This window comes from Apostichopus japonicus, chromosome 9 (assembly GCF_037975245.1).
Source record: "Apostichopus japonicus isolate 1M-3 chromosome 9, ASM3797524v1, whole genome shotgun sequence".
Lineage (NCBI taxonomy): Eukaryota > Metazoa > Echinodermata > Holothuroidea > Aspidochirotida > Stichopodidae > Apostichopus > Apostichopus japonicus.
Window position 1 is genome coordinate 26779121 of NC_092569.1, and position 15547 is coordinate 26794667.

Here is a 15547-nt window from a genome sequence, read left to right on the forward strand (position 1 = left end):
ATGTGAATGATTATTTTGGACTGATGAAAGAGGAATACAATCTAAGCTTCCAGTTGAAGTTTGAATTCATTTCCTAGGCAACGTTTTCAGTTAACATCAGATTGATACCGAGACCAAAAGTGAACTTGAAGCAAGCAGTTGTGATGTCAGACGTATATAATAAATTTGATTCAGGTCTTTTTTTTTGTCGCTGTAGTTGAAAGTTACAAAATATAAACAAATAAAATTATGTTGCATTTGAAAACGATTTCATCACAGTCATTGGCATAAATGTAAACTTTACATCACTTAAGGTAAATTTGGAACCTCCTGTCTAATCCAAGCTCAAAACAACAAAGTGAAATTATACAAACGAGAAAAAAAAACGTTTTGATGTTTGCAGTTAACATGTTAGTCCTATGTATAATCAAATTATGAAAGAAATAAGCAGCCGCTCCTTAAAGGCATTGAAGACATTGAAGACTCGCCCCAAACCGCGTGCCGCCCTCTGAAAAAGTTAACTTTCCGTTGCTTGCAAGTGAAGTTTTTTTCTTGTTGCTACAAAATGCAGACAGTAATGAAATGTGATACCTTGTTATCTTTAGCTGGACCTGAGATGTCCATCGCTGCTATGTACTCTGCGACTTAGTATTTTACCCATCCCCGCCCTCTCCCCACCGTAAAAGGAATGTGTTTACGTCCGTCAGACAAGATACTCATGTTTACCATCTCTTAGTTCACAGGTTCAACATCCGTGGCACACAATCCTTTCAAATATTCGCCAAATTTCTGATGCACGTGAAGGGCAAATAAACAATTGAAACTAAACTAATTAGCTCTCGTCATGTATCCACGAAGGCCTATTTATTAACTTTACGAAGGTTTTTAATGATATTTCTGATATAAATGTTGGTTAATGTTTACGATGGGTAAACCGAACGACTTACACAGCGAAAAACACAAAGAACGTTTAATGCCTGTTGCCAAGGAAATATGTTGTTAAACTGTGAGCGATTGAAATCATTGCAAATTATTCGCTGCATTGTATTTAAAGCCACACAAGAATACCATTTGGAATCATTTTTCTTGCGGAAGATTGTATCGTTGCAAGGAACTTTGTAGTGGCGACTTAAATTCTATCTTTCCTAAGGCTTGAGTAATTCTTATATCTCAAGTGACAGTATCTCTGTGTGGACTTTATCATTATTACTTTAACAAGAAGAAAAATGAAGCTTTCTAGAGCTACCGTTATCAAGCTGTTGATGGTTCATCTTGTAACTACTGCTTTGACGAAAGGTGAGCATATTTCTTTATTTGTTTTATTTTTAATCGAAATTTCGCAAAGAAGAGTGTACCTCAGTAAGCCGGGCCTAAACTTCCCAGAATTCATCAGTTACAAAATGCATACAAACATATAATGGTTGAACATATGACAGTAAACGAGCGGTTGATACAAAAGAAAGCAAACCATAAGCTTAAAAAAGTTGACTAAAAATGGCGCAAAACATAAAGTAAGAACCCCCCCCCCAAAAAAAAAATTAATAAATAAATCAAATAAAAACAGGTGAAGAGAAAAACAACAATAAGATAAAATTAAAAGAGTCATATAATATCCTTAATTAAAAAGGTTAATGGTTGCAGCACTTTTAACATTATTGGGAGATGGTTCCATTCTTTGGCCCCAATATAAGTAAACCGTCTTTTATTAAATTCGGTTTCCTAAACCGAAGAAACAAAATCAGCAAAAACGATAATTAACCTACACTCCCCCTACAAATACATACATACACACACACATTTATATATATATCTATCTATCTATCTATCTATATATATATATATATATATATATATATATATATATATATATATATATATATATATCTATCTATCTATATATATATATATATATATATATATATATCTATATAAAAATTATACCCTTAATAATTAAACAGGAAACTAGACTGCTTTATTTTACTCACAGCTGAAGACACTGTTTATCGTGGTACCTTCAAATGTAGGAACCCGAGAGAGGAGAAAGGTACGGTAATATTTTAATTGGTTTTCATATACTGACACAAAGTTTTAATGGAAAGTATAATTTTTATATGATTATATTTTAATACATATATATGTATATGTATATTGTTTTGGTTGAGCTAGTTGTTTGATCTCTAGAGTAAGGCAAAATATGTCACCAAAAACAGCTCTAGTATTGTTCGATACAGGTGACAAACGCCTACAGTGGAATTAGGACCTTCCTTACCGGTTTCGAACCTCTGGACTTATACAATCAGCGTCCCCCAACTCGAAGAGTTGGTCAAGGTCTTCTGTACAGTAACATCACTACTTATGCTTCAAATAATGGTTTCTTGTCAAGGTATTTCGTAGTTTCGCGAGGTGTCCATCAAGGGTGTCCTCTCAGCCCTTACCTTTTTATCACGTATACTGAAATATTAAACTCATTAATTAAGACTGAATCCTCTCATCAATGAGATAGATATTTCTATCAAATCAAGTATCAAATTTGTTTTCGTGTCAGGGCTTAATATCGATAAATCAAATGTTTTTCTCATTGGTTCTTTTGTGAAGCTCTACAGTGTTGTTAAGCTTTGTTAAGCTTTCAGAGTTAAAATAAAATAAAACTGTTAGCAAACTGCTTATCCACTAGAGAGCCTGTGTAATAGAATGTGTAAAAGTAAGTTGGCCTGACGTTTCGATCCTAGCAGGATCTTCTTCAGAGGCTAAAAGACAAGTTACAGTAACAGAGGGGACAAAAACACGCACAGAATACAGACAGGTTAATGAGCACGGTGAACACAATGAGATGGATGAAAGGGGATTATAAGTAGAAAGCAATAGGAGAAGAGGAGAGGAAGGAGATAAATTGTGGAGGGACAAAGAGAGGATTAAAGGCACAGGGTAGGGAATAAACTGGAGAGGGACAAAGACAGAAAGGTGTGAAGAAAAATGGAGGGGAAGAGAGCTGTGAGAAGAAGAGTGAAAGGGGAGGGGGGGAGGGAGAAAGGGGAGAAGGAGTAGGGAGCAGAGGAAAGTTAGTCATGTCCTTCCTGAATGTTCAGCCCATGAGGTTGAATGGTACGAAGGCGTTGCATCCAGAGCCTCTCTCTGCTGATTCGTACTAGGTCAGGACGGCTACCTAAGGATTCAATCCCCTGTAGGGACATGTCGTTAATGGTATGGTTGGGAAGGTTAAAATGTTCTCCAACTGGGGTCTCAGTCTTCATGGTGTTGACTGTGGATCTGTGACCATAGAATCGCTTCTTGAGGGTGGTTTTGGTTTCGCCAACATACTGGATGCCGCAAACTCTACAAGAGATCAGATACATGACATTGGTGGTAGTGCAAGTGATGTGACCCTTAGTCTTGTGTGTGAGTTGCATGCTGTGGCTGGTGATGGAATTGGATTCAACAATGTGGTGGCTGCAGACGATGCATCTCGAAGTACGATCACATTTGAAGGTACCATGATGAATGGGTGTGGGATAGAAGTTAGAGGTGGAACAGCAGCGCGTACAAGAAGGTCTCGTAGGTTGCGTGGTCGTCTGCAGGCGATGATGGGTTTTTCAGGGACGGCTCGTTGGAGTCTATCTGAAGTGAGGAGAATGTTGTGGTTGTTAGAGGTTGTTAGAGGTGATTTAGCCTCTGAAGAAGATCCTGCTAGGATCGAAACGTCAGGCCACTTACTTTTACACAAGCTTTCAGAGTTGTTGACAATTGACAATTTATAATCATGGACGTTAAATATGAATGTAAGAGACTGACTTTGGTCAGCTTGCGGCATTGACATGCCAAAGATGGCTTCTTCGTGAGTTCCCGAGGATCTAAAATACATACAAACATTCATACCGTGATTACATTAATTTGTTCAATATTGAAGTTTGTAAAAGCTCTATAAAGTATCTAGGTATATCGCTTTCTCGCACCATTGCGGAAGACTTTTTCCGTTTGAATTATGTCCCAAACATGATTCTAACCAACTCGAAGTCACATGTGATTCCTAAAGCCGGATCTCGAAAGAGATGCTTTGAACAGACTTTTGTTAATGAAAATGGAGGCAAACGACGAAGGCAAATGAATATATAAAACTGAAATCGTAATGAGTAGTAAAATCCAGAACAGTGAATAAACTTCCAGCCACCGGGATTCGAACCCGGGCCCCCCGCTTTATATGCGGACACCCTAACCACTAGGCTATGGACGCTGATTGTATGTCCAGAGGTTCGAAACCGGTAAGGAAGGCCGTAATTCCACTGTAGTCCTTTATCACCTGTATCGAACAATACAAGTTTATATATATATATATATATATATATATAGAGTAGGTTGGCGTCTATCTTGGCGCAGAGTGCTCTATGTCCATTGGACAGAGCGTAATATATGTTGATACTAGATGAGACTAGTGGAACACTAGTAGTTGTTACTCGGAGTTTCACGCGTTATAGCGATCTTCAGACAACAGTTGTCTGAAGATCGCTATAACGCGTGAAACTCCGAGTAACAACTACTAGTGTTCCACTAGTCTCATCTAGTATCAACATATATATATATATATAAATATATATAATATATATATATATATATATATATATATATATATATATATATAGATATATATATATATATATATATATATAATATAATATAATATGTATATATATATATAATATATGTATTTATTTCAAAAAAATATTCTATATAACTTTAAATTTTTTCCTGGTCATGTTTTACTCTTTAATTTTGACTGTGGAAAAGTTGTGATCATATGTGACTTTCATTAAAATAATAAGGATTAGCACAGAATGGTACCAGTTACAACGGAAATAAAAACATAAATCAACTTGGTCCATATTTGGCTTCGCAGATTATTGCCCATTCAACTCTTTTACGTTACAAAGGTCTAGCTTGTGTACGTCTAGATATAGACTTGCTTCAAATTTGGTTTGATTCGAAGTATAAAAGAATAGTTTAATTGATTTGGTCACAAATAATCTTGCTGTTAAAAGTTCACGTTACAATTTTTACATGATTGTTTGCAGCCCGCGAACAACATTCTTCTGTGCCACCTGTTGAGAGCACAACTAATATGGCGACATCATCTAACACGTGCACTAAGCAGATTCAGACGACCACTGCTACCTCTGGCTCTAATGTAGGTTTACCTATCAGCGATTCGTGTAGAGGAGTAGCTGGACTTTTTCTTATGGGGTGGGAGAAGAGGCGGGGGTGGGGGTGGGGTGGGGGTGGAGCAGGTCACGCAGAACATCCCTTTTAACAGAAAACCCTACTTTTTACAATGTTTGCCCTGGAGGGGGAGGGGAGGGGGGGTTGGATGGGTAGGGTTAAGACAAAAGTATATTTTGGAGGCGGAGGTGAACAAAACTGACAAATTATTTCGAGCAGATATAAAAGGGAACCCTACTTTTGATAATGTTTGTCCTGGGGGCGGGGGGGGGGGTTAAGACAAAGTTTTTTTTTGTGGAGGAGAACAATACTGACAAATTATTCACAGCAGATATAAAAACCTCTAGATCGTACGTAATAACAAAGCTATTTTGGCTCATAGGATTTTGTTACATTACGATTTTACTCAATATTGCAACAGTTCTCGAAATTGCGGTAATTGAAAAAAAAATCATTTTCATCCTGTGCCTCATCCTGTGTATAGCGGCTTTTGAACATATTTGAAGATAAAAACAGAAATATTTGTCCAATATTCGTCTGCATCAGAGATCCACGGGATATCCCCCACTCTCGCTCTATTTCTCTCTATATTTTCATTTGTCCCTGCTCTTTCCCTCATTCATATCTTCATATTTACTAACCAGTCTGTATACGACTCTTCTTTGATTTTATGAATATGAGGTCCAGCTTCTCTAGAAAACAAAACAAATATTGGTTAAAAATCTAAACAAATTTACATTTAATATTTAATCGAATTTCTAATTTTTTTTGACAATATCGACTATTTCATAAAAAGTTTACCTTCTTGCGGTAATTTGTTTCTGTTACTTCAAACTTTAGGGGTTTTCCTTACATTTAGATCATTGGTATAAATTTGCAACTATATACTCACCCCAAATCTCCTTTTTTTATTTTGCATATTCTCTAACTTTTATGATATTAAAACTCGAATAAGTAGTGACAAGTGGAAATTTCGTCAATTATTTTTGAACATCCCACTATTCTAACTATAAATTCCAATTTTTTTTATCTCAAAATGTAAACTTTTCCTGACGACTTGATTCAAGCTTCCTTTTAAATGTCGATTATGTGTTTTATGTCAAAATTTGGAGATACTTTATCTCGAAGCGTCGCCTTTGAAATAGGCGAAAGCCGTCGTCAAATTATCGACAAAAAAAAAAAAAAAAAGGTTCGACAGATTATTTGGAACGTGAAGACTTTGTGTTAGCTTAATGGAAAAGACGAAGCTTAATGATCGTGTACTGCCGTCATAGGTCAAATATAATCCAAAATTAAGATAATATATGTCACTTCATGTATTACTTGCTTGCTTGCTGTTAAGTAACTTGATTACTTCAAGACTGTTCAAAACTGTTTCAAAACTGTTCACTACGCAGACGATACAACCTTTTTCATGCATGGTGACAGTATTTCTTTCAATAGGGTTATGGTACAACTTGACTATTTCAGAGATTTGTCTGATCTCAAATTGAATTTGGACAAGTCCCTTTTAGTGGGACTGGGTAGTTTGAGAGGGCTTTCCATTCCAATTGATAAGAAGTATGCTATTCGTTGGAACACAGGTGAAGATTTCACTCTTTTAGGAATTGTTTTCAATACAGATTTGGGGGGCATGGTTAAAAGAAATTACGATAAAGCATTGAATAAAGTTTCAAATGTGATAAAATTGTGGGAAAAGCGTTATCTTACAGCTCTTGGTCGTATTACAATTATTAAGTCTCTCATGTTACCATGTTTCAACTATTATATTATATCACTTCCACTGCCTGACTTGGAGTATAGAAATAGGGTAAATTCTCTATTTTTTCCGTTTCGTATGGAAAAATAAACCAGACCGTATAAGCCGTAAACAATTAAAGCTCAGTTATGCAGATGGAGGGTTGAATATGATAGATTTTTCTAAACACTGTGAGGCACTCAAAATAAGCATTTTTGGTCGTCTTCTGAAGAGTGATCATTTCAGCTTCAGCTCTTGTTATTTACGTAAATATAATATTTGCACCGACATGTTTTTTACCAATGGGGATTTCTATATAAAATTAGCTAGTTTGAGATCTGCTAACCCCTTTTGGAGAAATCTCTTCGAAATAACATATATATTTATTCGAGATGAGCTATCTACCATTAATGATGATGCGACCATATTAACTTTGCCTCTCTGGAATAATGGGCTGATTGAAATTGGTAACAGTCCAGTGTATTACAAGCGCTGGTATGACAAAGGTATCCGTTTTGTTTGCGATTTTGTCACAGTTGATGGCAAGTTTTATAGTTTTGACAATTTCATCCAAAAATATCTTGTTTCCACAAATTTTGTAAAATATTATGGTATTATTAACTCCATTAACATTTTTTTGAATAGACCTGCTCTGGATGGGAATATAGATATTGCTTTTCCAAACAATTGCTACTTTAACAAAATGCTTTACAATGGTATGTTCCGTTCGAAAGATATTTACAACAAGTTACTACAGGAATCGAAGTTGATTCAGAAATCCTATACGAAATGGTGTGGTACCCTCGATATTACTGAGGAAGATTGGTCTTTTTATTGTTCAGTGCCATTCAAGTGTTCTAGTGATGTTAATTTGAGGTGGTTTCAGTATAGGCTGCTTCAGAGGATTATCCCGTCCAATAAGTACTTGCATTTGATAAAAGCAATTACTCATGATACTTGTACTTTTTGTCATAGGTATGTTGAGACAATTGAACATTTGTTCTATTATTGCCTACTTTTAGTTAGGCTTTGGAATCATCTCCAAACTATGTTAAATAATATAGATATTGGTATAGTACTAGACATTAAGACAGTGTTGTTTGGTGCGGACATTGCCAGAGAGCTGAATTTGATTATAATTTTAGTTAAGAAATTCATTTTCAACTGCAAAGTACGGAAAGAAATTCCACTGCAGAATAAGTTACTATTGTTTCTGAGGGACTATTTTCTATTACAAAAAAAAAACATTTTGTTGCGTAATATGAAAAGCAGTGTTTGGAGGAAATATTGGTACCCTTGGTATATTTTTTTAAAACTTCAGAATGTGTTAAAATAAATACGTTTTAGTTTCATCTAGGAATTTCCCCTAAGTCACCACTAGAGTGCTATATTATGTTAAGTTATAGTTGCAAGAGAAATAAAAAAAGAGAGAGAAAAAAAAAACTTGATTACTTCAATGTTATAATTAGATGAAAGACTGCTTGGATGTCTTCAATGCTGGTAATACAACCAATGGCATCTACACAATCAAACCAACTAACTGGACTGGGGCGTCGTTTGATGTCTTCTGTAACATGACTGACGGAGGAGGATGGACGGTAAGTCTAGTATGACATCCTATAGTATAGACGATATATTGTATATGTATAATATGACTGACGGAGGCGGATGGACGGTAAGTCTAGTATGACATCCTAGTATAGACGATATATTGTAAATGTATAATATGACTGACGGAGGAGGATGGACGGTAAGTCTAGTATGACATCCTATAGTACAAACAATATATTGTATATGTATAATATGACTGACGGAGGAGGATGGACGGTATGTCTAGTATGACATCCTATAGTACAAACAATATATTGTATATGTATAATATGACTGACGGAGGAGGATGGACGGTAAGTCTAGTATGACATCCTATAGTATAGACTATATGTATAATATGACTGACGGAGGAGGATGGACGGTAAGTCTAGTATTACATACTATAGTATAGACGATGTATTGTATTTGTATAATATGACTGACGGAGGAGGATGGACGGTAAGTCTAGTATGACATCCTATAGTATAGACGATATATTGTATATGTTATATGACTGACGGAGGAGGATGGACGGTAAGTCTAGTATGACATCCTAGTATAGACGATATATTGTAAATGTATAATATGACTGACGGAGGAGGATGGACGGTAAGTCTAGTATGACATCCTATAGTACAAACAATATATTGTATATGTATAATATGACTGACGGAGGAGGATGGACGGTATGTCTAGTATGACATCCTATAGTATAGACGATATATTGTATATGTATAATATGACTGACGGAGGCGGATGGACGGTAAGTCTAGTATGACATCCTAGTATAGACGATATATTGTAAATGTATAATATGACTGACGGAGGAGGATGGACGGTCAGTCTAGTATGACATACTATAGTATAGACGATGTATTTTATGTGTACCTCGAGGTACATATTATATATTTATAATGTGACTGATGGATGATTATGGTTGGTATATATAATATGATATCCTATATAGCAGGGTTCTCAATAGTTGGCAACGAGACAAAGAGGAAAACAATAGCTGTTGCACTTATCGGGTATGGCCTTATTTCTAGGTATGCTTAGATAAGTGGAGTATACTCAATGTGTATAAAAATAGATATAAATAGAAAAAAATGAATGAATGAATGAATGAATGAATGATCGAATGAAGGATGGAATGTATGAATAAACGAAAGACTGAATGAATGATTGAACAAATGTCTAAGAAGGCCGTTACAATGAAGCCTTGATTGGTTGGTATCTAAATAACAGGTTTATAATGGTCTTTGGTTTGTCAATAAATTGAAGCCTATTTCAGATGGAAACACATTGAGTTGCTTAGGTTGTATAAAAATCCCACGTTAAGCATACCAAACTAGAGTCCACAACGTCTCAAAATGATAATTGTCATACTTTCCAACCTGCCACACTGTGTTCAGTAAACGAGCTCATTTATTTTACCATAAGCTGTACTATAAAACCTTTTTAATATTTAATTCAATAGTTCTTTAAAATGTCGAAGAGCTCGCTTGCTTTCTGTTATATATAGATTAATATAAAAGTTATTGCTGATTTAGGTGATACTTTGGACAAATATTAATGATTTTAATCTAAACAATCTTAATTCTGTCTGAAAAAATGCAGTAATTGATACATATTAGTACCTGAAGGTATATGTAAATGCATCGTCATTTTTCTTCTTTCAATAAACAGGTATTCCAACGTCGTGTTGATGGTTCTGTTGACTTTTATCGTACCTGGACCAGCTATAAACAAGGCTTTGGCGACCCCTGCCACGAGTTTTGGTTAGGTAATGATAAACTGTCCCTCCTCACCAATCAAGGTGACTATGAAATCCGGATTGACATGGTCAACAAACATGGAAACCCCTACTACGCTAAATACGACTTATTCCGCATCAACGATGAAAGTGATAACTACAAGCTGTCTAAGCTGGGAGCTTACACTGGAACTGCAGGTTGGTATTCACAACTAAAACAACCCGTTTGAGAGTTGTCACTTGTCTCCAATTTTCCCAAATCCCAATATTGTTCAAAAGTAGATTACAATTGTTAATATTGCTATCAGACATCCATCGAGTAAGGGCCGGGAGGGGAAAGGGTGGTACGGGGGGGGGGGGGGGGTTAGATGTCACCCTTGCGATTGTGCTACTCATCTTATGATTATTTACTGTTTTGATCTATATTTGCTCACCATCAGTTTAGTAGGCTGCATACTCCACCGTTGAAAGCTACAGGTTGGTATGCACAATTAAAGCTCTTTAGCATTGCCTCTTGTTTTCCTCAAACTTGCCATATCTAAAACTTGTTCAAAAGTACATAGCAATTGGTAATAGGTAATATTGCTGTTAGAAATCCATCGGAAAAGGGGAGGAGGGGAAATTATTGGAATTATAAATTCATAATTTACTAGTTATGAGAACGCAAATGGTTGCTAAGTTACATTAAAATTGTAGGACGCATTCTATATGTGATTGGAATTATAAATTATTGACTAGTTATGAGAAACCAAATAGGTGTTATGTTCGTTAGGATATCGTAAGATTGAAAACAAAAGTATCCTTCTGATCTATACAAGTCAGAGGTGTACACACTGATAATGTAATTCGTTCTGTTTGTCATTCACAGATACAAACAATCAGCTTGATAAGGCAGGTTTGGAATATCACCGTAACCAGGTTTTTAGTACCTACGACAGAGATCATGATAAATTCAAATCTATGAACTGCGCAAAGAAGTATCAAGGTGCGTGGTGGTATAAAAACTGTCACTACTCTAACCTCAATGGTAATTATACTGCTGTCGAAGATAATCCTGATCGAAGTAAACGTGGTGTTAGTATAACCTGGAAGTATCTACCGGGAGACTCTCACCACATCAAATACACTGAGATGAAGATCCGTCCTGTCAAGATCTAGATTCAGTAATCTACAGATGCAACAAAGGATTGTGTTTAGACTCACAAAAGTCTTAAGAAATAATACTATATGTATAAATGACTACATTTTGTTACATGTCTACAGACATGTACGAACAACATTGTCCTATAATCACTCTAATAAGCATAATAAATCATGAAAATACATGCAACTCTCATTTAAATCCATCAAAGATTGACAAGTTTACAAGTTTTGTTGTTGTTAACTCTAGTTTTATTTATTAATTGTACACATTGATTATGTAAAAGTAGTAACTGCCTTATTTTCTGTTATGTTATCCCTTTTGCTTTTTTACAACCTTTGCTTCAAGGACACTGGTAACATGAGTATGGCCGTCAGGCGATTTTCTGAATTTTATGGTCTTCTCCGAAAAGAGGAACATCATATTATTCAAAGAAAATATGTGGGGTTGTTAGCAGGGGTAAATTTATGATGGCCTAATATAACGAATTATGATGAGCGCTACACTCCACGTCATAGTTTGCACATATTTAATGAGTTTCAAATATGATGATTTTTATGATTTTAGGTTTATAGTCTTGTTCAGGGCCAAGGCCATCTCACACGACTTTACAACTTAACCCTGGTCATTGGTAACTTGTCACACCTACACACCAAAGTGTGCACAATTCAATCAATCTCTCCTGGGGCACCACAGTGCACCACAGCCACGTGTCCCCCGGGGGACTTCCCATAGGGTGCAGCCACAAACCGGCGCAAACAACTATATTTACAAGTTACCTCGCAAGTCCCCATTTATACACCTGGGTGAAGAGAGGCAATGGAGATAAAGCGCCTTGCCCAAGGACACAACGTAATAATCTGGCCAGGGCTCGAACCTGTAATCCATAGATCACAAGTCCACTGCCTTAACCACTTGACCACAACGCCCTCACAAATATGTATATCTTGGGAACAAAAAGAGCCTTTCGAAAATATTTCCACAGATTTTGAATGAGAATTTCACACACAACAAATGAACTGAATATAGCGCAATTTGGCTTATAGGTGTCCTTAGTGCTTTAATCTCTAAAGGATTTATTACCAGACATCGCATTTTTCTCCAATATTAAATCTCTGTGAAGTAAGAGGTGTGGCGGGAGTGGGGAGTCCAAATGGGGGGGGTGAGGGGAAGGCTGTAGAGGAGGCGTTGTGAAAAGGAGAACTGAAATGACACAAATTCTTAAAATGAACAGTTTACTGGACAGGTATAAGTGCTGTATTTACCACAGCACTATATTAGCATTATATTAACACATATAGGTATCCAAAAAGCCACCTGACTGAAATTGCAAATGGGGGGGGGGGGGGATTGATGTTGAACTCCATGGAGCTAACTCTGAGAAAATAACTAATGAAAGAGATTGCATTTTCTTTTCAAGAGGAACCAAATGTTAGTTGCTGTTAATATTTAGACTAGTTATGACTAAGGACGGACGCAGGAATTCGGCACATTTGATGGCCCATTTGGTTTCGAGCCGGTTAACCGCTAGGCCAATCGACCCCTGACCAATGCTTACTGATTCTATTGAGAGGGAATAGCAGGAAGACTAAAGTATGACTTAGATGATTAGTTTTCAAGGAAAGACAATTGCTTTTGTGGGAAGGGGGGGGGGCTATTATAGGGTAGTGCTTGTAATAACTAAGGGACTTTGACATCGTTTTTTCACAGATAATTTCAAAGAAATAATAATACTATTTTCGCAGACTTTATTTATTATTGTACTCTTCTATGCTATAAACACAAATTTGAGCAACAATTATGGAAAAAAATCTCTGTATCTTCATCGTTTCATTACAATGTATAGTATATGGCGTAACATTCAGTCGTATTTATATTTTTTATGAGCCAGTCAAGAATAAGATGGTCGGGCTTTTAGGTGAGTTAAATATTCAGACATAAAAGTAAACATGGATCATAGGTGAGTTAAATGTTCAGATCAAAAAGTAACATGGATCATAGGGGAGCTAAATGTTAAGATAAAAAAGTAACATGGATCATAGGTGAGTAAATGTTCAGATATAAACTTAACATGGATCATAGGTAAGTTAAATGTTCAGAGAAAATAGTAACAAATATTATAGGTGAGATCAATGTTCAGACATAAACGTAACATGGATAATAGTGAGTTAAATGTTCAGATAAAAAAGTAACATGGATCATAGGTGAGTTAAATGTTCAGATATAGAGGGTAACATGGATGGTGAGTTAATGTTCAGAAATAAAAGTAACATGGATCAGAGGAGAGTTAAATGTTCAGACATGACTCTTGAGATTATCTCACTTATTTTCTTTTGAAACAAAAGAGGGTCCAGATTTTTTTTATATTTGGCTTCCTGTCTAAAACATCCTTTTGTTAAGGCCTCTTCTGCAAGGTTTTACTGATCATTTTAAATTACTTTTGGATGAAAGAATAAGAAAGTTAACATATATATTTGTATATATATATATATATATATATATATATATATATATATATATATATATATATATATATATATATATATTCGCAGATTGCAGTTTCGCAGATTGAATATTATCATACGGATGTGGTTTCATGATAATTACGGGACCAATGCACGACATGTTTGGATGACTTAGACGTGATCAGGCAGCCTGGTTACAATTTTAAATGAAATTTGCAGTAAAAATATTGGATTGCCTTTCTTCTTGGTCCTCGTTATTTAAATGGAATATTGCCCTACAAATGTGTTTTCTCAAGACGTGCAGCTATATTCAAAGAAAAAATGCAAGAACAGGGAGATGAGGTATGTTGTACAGCAATTATTTACAGTGATGAAAACGTTACGAATAAGTGATTATTAACAAATTTCGTTTCGGGGAGAATGATTCATATGAATGGTTGTCTTTCTTATACGGATATGTAAATATAGTATTAAACATCTCTGATTGGAGGAAATTGAACATGTGATAGCGACGTGTGAAAACGTATTTAGTATCATTCTTCATTTGTAGCATATTGTTACGAGCTTCGTTTCTCTGTACTGTAATAGCTTAGTCAATAGTCACCCATGAATCAATAAATCATCGTTAAAATAAACTATTTTTGATTGCTTGAGCCTTTGTTCTGCTAGCTCGTCGTTGTCTTTTCTCGCCACGCGATCAAACATCGAAATAAATTAAAGATTTATTGGACGGGAGTTGGTGCGACACAACCGGAATGAAACTGTTACGTTATTTTGATATATAATTAAAAGAATGGTATCGTTAAACCGTTTCACAAAACGGTATATTATTATATACTTTAGTACAGTAGTGGTTTAGGCTATGGGTGTAGAAGCCGTCAATGTACTGTTCCTTCTACAATCCCGTATACGGTAGGTATAGCTTTAGTACTAACAGTGTTACTGTGATCGGCAAAAGTCGATACAGCGGATATGAAAACAGAATACGCGCTATGATGCGGTTATCACATCCTCATCGTTAACCGTAGCTTGTGAGTCCTTGTAGAATTTCTCACCAGCTCGACCCTACCAATGACTGGAAAGCTGAAACTTCGGCCATTCATGGCACCTTCAGGTTCCCATATCATCACCATTTAGATTATTAACCTTAAGAGCTCAAAGTTTTCGTCACATGTCAACAAGCCTCAAGATTATTAACCTTAAGAGCTCAAAGTTTTCGTCACATGTCAACAAGCCTCATTACTCTCCTGACCTGTCAACAAGCTATAATTACACACCGAAGCTGCTAACAAGCTTACTTACACACCGGTAAACAACTTTCGTGCAACACTCTTGGGAAAGCCTTAACTTGGACAAACTTTGCCTCATTTTCCCCGATTTTGCACGATATGTGGAGTGTTAGTCCACATGTCGTGTCCACATGGAGTTGCACGACATTGGAGTGTTAGCTCAGTGGTTAACGCAGGTGCCTTTCAATCATAAGGTCCCCGGTTCGAGTCACTCCAAGATAAATGTATGTCGTCCAGTTACAGAGTTGTTGACAATTGACAATTCATAATTATGGACGTTAAAATATGAATGTGAGAGACTGACTTCGGTCAGCTTGCGGCGTTGATAAGCCAATGATGGCTTCTTCGCGAGTTCCTGCTCGCAGGATGATCTAAAATACATAC

General features: G+C 36.1%; 1 protein-coding gene across 1 annotated transcript; it reads left to right on the forward strand.

The window, feature by feature from the left end:
- The first annotated feature begins 1038 nt into the window (after positions 1–1038).
- Positions 1039–12535, forward strand: LOC139974353 (fibrinogen-like protein A). The gene is made up of 6 exons (XM_071981424.1): positions 1039–1275; positions 1967–2023; positions 5043–5155; positions 8395–8523; positions 10202–10466; positions 11137–12535. Exons 1-6 carry the CDS (start codon positions 1206–1208, stop codon positions 11424–11426), a joined length of 924 nt encoding a protein of 307 aa, XP_071837525.1. The 5' UTR covers positions 1039–1205; the 3' UTR covers positions 11427–12535.
- The last annotated feature ends 3012 nt before the right edge of the window (positions 12536–15547 follow it).